The sequence below is a fragment of the Vespula pensylvanica genome, chromosome 5 (genome assembly GCF_014466175.1).
Source record: "Vespula pensylvanica isolate Volc-1 chromosome 5, ASM1446617v1, whole genome shotgun sequence".
Taxonomy (NCBI): Eukaryota; Metazoa; Arthropoda; class Insecta; order Hymenoptera; family Vespidae; genus Vespula; species Vespula pensylvanica.
This window is the reverse complement of record NC_057689.1, coordinates 6,323,148-6,331,105: the sequence shown is the minus strand read 5'-3', so window position 1 is coordinate 6,331,105 and position 7,958 is coordinate 6,323,148. Positions and strand designations below refer to the sequence as shown.

General features: G+C 30.0%; 2 protein-coding genes across 2 annotated transcripts; both read right to left on the bottom strand.

The window, feature by feature from the left end:
- Nucleotides 1-91: 91 nt before the first annotated feature.
- Nucleotides 92-1,565, bottom strand: LOC122629601 (autophagy protein 5). The gene is made up of 4 exons (XM_043813180.1): nucleotides 1,086-1,565; nucleotides 797-1,002; nucleotides 400-725; nucleotides 92-330 (listed from the first exon to the last, which is right to left on the bottom strand). The coding sequence occupies exons 1-4, from the start codon at nucleotides 1,239-1,241 to the stop codon at nucleotides 218-220; spliced, it is 801 nt and encodes a 266-aa protein (XP_043669115.1). The 5' UTR covers nucleotides 1,242-1,565; the 3' UTR covers nucleotides 92-217.
- A 1,310-nt stretch (nucleotides 1,566-2,875) lies between these two features.
- LOC122629600 (tudor domain-containing protein 3) lies at nucleotides 2,876-6,848 on the bottom strand. Its single transcript, XM_043813178.1, has 11 exons — nucleotides 6,105-6,848; nucleotides 5,853-5,937; nucleotides 5,556-5,755; nucleotides 5,335-5,482; nucleotides 5,023-5,256; nucleotides 4,810-4,943; nucleotides 4,514-4,738; nucleotides 3,792-4,446; nucleotides 3,595-3,717; nucleotides 3,428-3,506; nucleotides 2,876-3,362 (listed from the first exon to the last, which is right to left on the bottom strand). The coding sequence occupies exons 1-11, from the start codon at nucleotides 6,128-6,130 to the stop codon at nucleotides 3,199-3,201; spliced, it is 2,073 nt and encodes a 690-aa protein (XP_043669113.1). The 5' UTR covers nucleotides 6,131-6,848; the 3' UTR covers nucleotides 2,876-3,198.
- Between the last annotated feature and the right edge of the window lie 1,110 nt (nucleotides 6,849-7,958).

Here is a 7,958-nt window from a genome sequence, read left to right as displayed (position 1 = left end):
TCCTTATACAGACATGTACAAAACCAAAGCAGTACACTTGTGTATTACTTATAATAAGAAAAAAAATGTGCCATCTAACATCATTAGAAAATAAATAAAAAATAAAATATAATTTGTATACAGATGATCCATGATACAAGAATCTCTCATAAATAATCACTAGCAACATTAAATAATAACACTAAAATTAAAGTTTATCACATCCCCTCAATGTAGGTTATGAGGAAGTCACAACTAAATGAAGAAAATTATCAGGATAGCTTAAATGTTCTGACATCCATTGCAATGGTGTCTCTGGTGGTGGTATAATTCCATGAGTACGCACTTCAACTACGAGATATAAAATCTAATTAAGAGGTTATTTTCTTTTAAGTAATTAAACATAGTCTTTGCACGTACCATTTTCTTGATCTGGAAATACTTCGTTCAATAAATGCTTCAATGTTTTCCTTTGGCCTTCTTCATTCACCGGTTTAACAAGTTTTTGAATATATTTATCTTCGCTTGTGTAACATCGGAAAGGAATATACTTGAATCCTTCTTCGCTATTAGCTGCTTCCATTAATCTTCGATTAATAGACCAAAATTGATCGAATTTGTCCGTAATTAATCCATTCCACAAACTACTGTGTTCCTTTTTTTGCATAGCCGATACAATCTGTCCTCTATGTTTTAAAACGTCTGCCTCTTTAACGCAAGCAAGAAAATGTGATTCTACTACTTCTCTGCAATCCAATTTTTACAAATTGACATACTTTCAAAAATAACATGTCGTACTTTAAGAAGATTTACATACTTGTTCTGACAATGCATTAAAACGTTTTCTGGGAATTTATCAAAGTGAACGACGATATTCCATGGTAATTGAATATCATTAGAATATATATCTAATAATACACCAATAGGATAGTGCCACTTTAATGGAATTCCATTAAATTCTAACCACATTTCGTGATCCTGTTTGCTATCGCTTTCTATATGTTTTATAAAATGTTTTCTCACCTGTATAGCGCAAATAGTGTTGACAATAACATCGATAAATGAGAATATTTAAAAAACGCAGGTAAGATAACAAATTTTACTACCTTTTCTGTGCACACTGGAAAATAACTTAATTTAGGCACCATAAGATAAAACGGATCAGGACCTTGTAATTCGCACGTTTCCTCGGTATCGAGCGTAAAACAAACGGGAATTTTACCATCCCAAATTTCCCTTAAAACTTCTCGATCATTCGCCATTATGTAGAAAAAATGGTTTTGTTTGTTTCTTATTAATATAACGACGTAACGACACCTCGATAGTATATTAAACGTATATTTTTCGTCTACTACGATATCGCATTATCTTTTAACGCTAACGAGTCGTATCATAGATTTAACAACTATTAAATACTTTTCGTCCATGTTGCTTACCATTTTTGTTACGAAGAATGTTATCAGGAACTTAACGGAATGAAATTGTAGCGCCAGTAATAACACAGGAAGCAGAACTAAAGATTTGTGAACGACAACGCTATCTAACGATAAAATACTTAATTAATTCGTAAAGTACGTCTCCGATGGTAATAATCTAATAATTTAAATAATATATATAAATGTACAAAGTAATATTACTAATTATATATATATATTATTTAAATAATAATTATTACGAAAACTACGATGCTTATACGACGAAGTACACTGATAGACTAAAGTGCTCTCGTCCTTAAAGGTAGGTTAAACCATCGAACGTTTGATGTTTATATTTTGTAGTAGGTAAAAGTTATGTACGTATATATGAGTCATACGTAAATAAGAAAGAAAGAAAGAAAGAAAGAAAGACAGAGAGAGAGAATTACTTAGAAATATGACGCATATTGAATTTAATAAATAAATAGTTTTGTGCGGAGACGTACTTTAAGACTGTTCATCACATTTGTTTCCATAATGAATACAAGCATAATTTTTCATCGATTTTGATGAATAATATCTCATTTTAAAGACAAAGATTTAAGCGAAAAAATGGCTTTCTCGAATTTTTAAAAAAGTTTGATTTGCTTTGGTAAAAATCATGTCAAAAAAAGGTGTTTCTTCGAAAATTATTCATGTATAGTTTTTTTTTTTTTTTTTTCTTAATTCTAAAAAGCCATAAAACACGGACTGTCGTGTCCAATAATGATGATTGGAGCTTCCGATGTTGTGAGTCCTACTATCCATAAGCGGGAACTGACCCTCCTCCAGTGAGCATATAAATAGTATCTCCTGTAGTAGTTCTCTTTATATTGTATTATTACTATTATTAACGTAGTAATGATATATAATATAATAATATAATAATGAAAATAATGACAAGAAGTACAAAAAGAAATACATTTATACTTGTATAAAATAATATTTGATATATAAATTCACTGATTTTCGTATCAATTATATTTATTATTTTATACTCGTTTTACGATTTATATCGTAAAACAAATGCATACCTATGCTGTGTCGTATTTATCGTGGATTACTGCGAAAGGTACGCTATCATTAAAGAAGGATATAAATATGAGAGAATAAAAATTATAAATTCACAACCTACAAGCACTATCTATTCTAACCTAACCTAACTCGATCGTTACGCGCGAAAGGTACAACCTATACAATCTTATAAACTGATATGACAGCGTTCTATATTGCGCTTGTAGTTCATATTTTGTCCACGCGTGTCGCTGTAGTCGCACGCGCTACGAGAAAAAGGTGATGAACAGTCTTAAAAAAAAAATGTTTATTCAGCCTTTCTATGACTTTTTTGACGATGTATTTCCATTTTTTTTTTTTTTTTTTATATAAAGGATAACATTAATTATCTCAACTCAATTATGTGTTATGTGATTAGGAATATGGAATAATATTTTAATATCGATATATATTTTTGAAGTGTTAGCTTCCATTTTCTTCACATACCACATAAAGAAACAATTTGTATCATAATTATACAGTTATTACATATTGAATTTCAACGTTGAGTACAAATCATTTGCCACACAAAAAATTCATTTAATTATCCCTTAAATAATCTACGGACTTGCACATGTAGAATTTATCTCTGCACGTATGGAAAGTATGTGGTGCTCCATAGAGTCAGTCTTGAACCAGCAGCAAAACTATGACTGAATATTCAGTAGAGCTTCCGTTACTTTTCTAAAGAAAATTATTGGTACTACACACATTAGAGTAGAGAATTATTTTGTATATTAGTTGGCATGGAATAATGATTTCGTTGTGCCGGTGGCTGATAGATTGGCTGAGTACTACGTACTGGACCTCTCTTCTTATTATATCCTTTATTACCAGAACTAGGTCCATTGCCACTTCTACGGAATTCCATACCCGCTAAAAAATTATTTTAATTAAGTATATGTACAGTAAGTTTGATTCAAATCAATACTATCACTAACCCGCAATATTATTTTGACTTTGCTCATTTCGAGTTTGTCTATTATTCGCTCTTTGATCCCTTCCCCGATCATTCTTTTCCTAGGACATATTTTAGTTTAATAATGCATTAATATTAAAATATTTCAAATATATAGATAAAGTTATTCCAATATTACAACTACGATACCATATGAATGTCTTCCGTTATGGGTATACAATCTACTTGAAGCACCTCTTCGTAATTTTCGAAACCTTTAAATTGTACAACGCATGTTCTCTCAGATACGGCAGTCACTTCAGCATTATAATACTATAATAACAAGAGCATAAAAATAGTTATTTTGTTAGACAAGAATATAAATAGATAATCAAATAAATACATACTCTGTTATCTTCCCAATACTTAGCCATACACTTGTCACCTATTTGCCATCCCCATGGAGTACTGGCAGGAACATTAGTACTTTGATTATTCAAATTATGATTTTCATTTTTGTGAGCAGTAGATCCAATGTTTTCCCTATTACTCGCATTATCATGTAATTGATATTTATTTAACTGATTTCTATAATTTCTATCAGGTATATTAGCTCCATAAATTCTAGTCCCTGTCTCCTGTACTCGATTATGTCTATTATAGGAATTGTCAGCAAGATGTCTATTCCTAGTTTCTGATTCATAATGATTATAATTCCTATTACTAGAAGGATTTTTTCCTTGATGTTCATGTTGACCTTTATGACAACCTACATTATCATCAGTGTATCCCATACCAGAATGAGATTGAGGAAGAGAATTTTTATATTCGTTATGACTCTTTTGAGGACCACTTCTATTTGCATTGTCTTGATGATAATAACCATGAGTATCCTGATTTCGTTGAAATCTTGGTGGTTTGCTTTGTTGAGTATTACTATTTCCATTGTACTGAGAATATTGTGGAGCAACAGAATTATTATTATTACTTAATCTTTTATTTGCTTTATTTTCTTCACTATGTCTTGGTGGAGCTTGATACCCACGACCTCCTCTTTGAGATCTATAATGCAACAGAAAATATAGAATCTAATTTTCTAAACTATTTTATTATTCTATAATACGCATACCGTCCTCCTCTAGTATTATGTGTATCCGCTTTTGATTCGAGACGTTCAACGTTATTTTCATTATTTTGTACATAATTATTTTGAGTAGTTTCTACTGGCTCTGGTTGAATTGGCAACTTATCCTCAAGAAAATCAAATAAAGATATCTTTCCACTGCTTGGTTTACTTTCCTCAGATTTTTTATCAAAACGTTTACTTCTTGGTTCTCTTGGTTCTCTTGACTCTCTATAATAAATATAAAATAATTATAAAATACTTAACAATTAACTATTTATTATAAAAAGAATAAAATATACTTGTGTTTATTATTAGTCCTTTGTAAACTTTTGATTGCTTTATCAACATTATTTCTGTTCACACGCAAAGCATATTCAGCTTGTTCTATGGAAAATCCTTGTTCTACTATCCTTTGTACACTATGATCTAATAGCTGTGAAATAAAATGATAATAATATAATCAATAAAGAAATAAATTGGTGTAAGAAAAAGAATTATATTCTAAAACTAACCTGCTTATTTCCACCACCAAAAACTTTTTTGCTACCTTGCTTAGCAGCCTCAGCTATTGCATCTTTACGTTGTGCTTCAAATTCTGCATTTTCTTTACTAGTTTTATCCTTTTCTACCAATGCTTTGAAATTTTTGTCCCGATCAGAAATTTTGATAATCTTTTTTCCAAACGGTATCCATGGTGGAGGACCACCTTCCTCTGCAGATCTTACCCTTGAGTGATGTGCTAATTTCTATAACGCATAATCAATGAATATTTTATTAGAAGTAAATATAAATATAATTAATATAATTAAAAAGTTTTTATTTACTTTATTTAATTCCCATTTCTCTACAAGACTTGACACTCTTCCTCCTAATAGTTGACTTATGTTCGAGGGTCTTAATAAAATAATTCCATGCGACATGGGTATACTTCCTGACTTGAGCAATAGTTTTGTACCAGGAGGTGTGTTTAAACTATAAAAGAATACACAAGCCTCATTAAATAACATTTAAATTCAGGCTTGAATACCTTTACATTATCGGTTACCTTATGGAAGAAAGTGGTTCAATTTCTACAGCTTGGTAATTATTTTTACCATCGGTTAAAGATAATTTTAACATGCGTGGTGCACCACGAGATTCTTCATTACCTTTAGGGGCAGCAACATTACGTAATTTTTGTATTTGTAATATAATATTTCCTTGATGAATATCTCCTTGACCACTACTAATTTCCTTTAGATCAAGCTATAAAATAATGATATAAAGATTTATAAAGAGAAGAAAAAAGGAGAGAGAGAATTGATGTAGACTATATCAGTTAGATTTCATTTCAAAAACTTACATCTAGACAACGTCTCAATATTTTCTCCAAGTCATTGATATTTCCAGAATCGCTGACAAGATTAAATCCGTGGTTAGAAAGGTACCTAATATAAATATTTAGTTAAACTTTACGATGCTTCACAAAGCACTGTTACTTTAATGCTAATATATATCACATACATATTTATATATACACATGATACTTCAACAAAATATTTATATATATAAAAGGCCTTGAGACAGCAAAGCAATAATCAACTATGCAACTTACCAGCCATGCTCTTTTAACTTTTCCATAGTAGCCACAGTCACTTTTCTTACATAAAGAAATTCTTTGATTTAAAGGATTGTACTTTCGTCGTTATTTTTTTGCGAATCTTTGAGTACAAATATCTAGACTACAAAATATCTCGTGTAAGAGATATATGCAATGCATTTGCAGAAACGTAGGTAAACATTTTATCAGCTGACACAATAAATCAGAGTTAGAAATTTTTGATACTCCGTTAAGATATTACGACAAAGTAATATTTTTAGAATGTTTTTCTTCGATCCTTATATGTCTTGCTACTGTGCAATTTTAAAGAATGATCGAACGAAAGAACCGCGCCTACTAAAATCTAACTCGTCTGCCACCATCTTGAAAACGTTACATCGATCATCAAGATCCAACGACAGATGTCGCGCTAAATAATTTCCAATCGAATGGATTTCATTTTGAAATTATTTTCTCGTACTGCACTATTGACGACTCACTGCTTTTGATGCACTTTTTTCTATATACGATAAATGCTTTCTTTAAAATGAAAAATTATTTCAAAATTTGTACGACATAGTACGTAATGTTTAATTAAGAATTACTGATAAAATTATAACTCATATCTCTTTGCAATTGATGAAACTTTTGTAGACTCATAGAACGATGTTGATTAATTGGTTATTTACTAACGTGATTACACATCAAAGTTTAAACTCTGATAGATTAGATATTCAAATTCTTATGAATAATTGATTATTTTCTTTCATGTTTTTAAATAGATTTCTAAAAAATAAAAAGAACCTGATTTAGTTTTTACACGAATTTACGAAGAACAAGTATCGTCGCATACATATGCATATATGTAACTCATTAAGCTCGATTGATCGAAGAGAATATGACAGATGATCGATGAGAATATACATACATGCTCCATCCAAAAATAATTCTCCTCGCAATACTAAGATCATAAACGTTTTCAAAAGTAGGTCATACAGATACTATGAAAACCAGGGAGACTTGTATTTTATATTTCGGAGAAGACCGTCTAGATTTTTTATAGTAAACATGAAACACAATGCCGATTATATAAATTTCTTTTTTGACAAAAAAATGTCGCTAAGCAAATAATATTTTGTCAAAGTTAAAACAAAATTTATTTATCGTAAAACATGCGAGAATCCAATGATCGATAGTAACGTAATAATTCGATTGATCGCAAATTAACATAACCTCTTATAATCGATTATTAAGGCTGCCGTTTTTATAATAGTTTATGCCAACAATGAAAACAGGCATAATTCTTTTGATGACTAAACTCTCTTTTTAAGGACGAAAATTTAATCTCGAACTTTGCTCGGACAAATGATTTTATGGCAAAAATAAGAAAATACGTGCGCGACTATTCGTGTCGATGAATCTAAGTTTCTGGAGATATTGTTAAAAATTTGATAAAAACTTGTAATTCCTTTTATATCTTATATATTAGAAAGAGAGATTTTGTAAAGAATATATAACAGATTAGCAAACGTCGCAGATTAAAACGGACACAGCAGTGATATAATTTTGTTTAATGATAAATGCATATAAAGTACAATACATATGTTGATTACTTTATCAAAAATAATAAGTAGAGAATATATACTTACATATTATATATTATATTTTTATAAAAGTAAACATTATATCTACGAGATTTTTCTCCAAGCACTATTTCCTCTATAGGAATAGTCTCCACTTTATATTATTCCTATTACTACTGCTATTATATGTAATATGATAATGTATAATAAAAGAAGAAAGAATGTGTCATCTTACGCGATCGTTTTTCGCGCAAACTATCAACACATCATGAACACACATAGAACT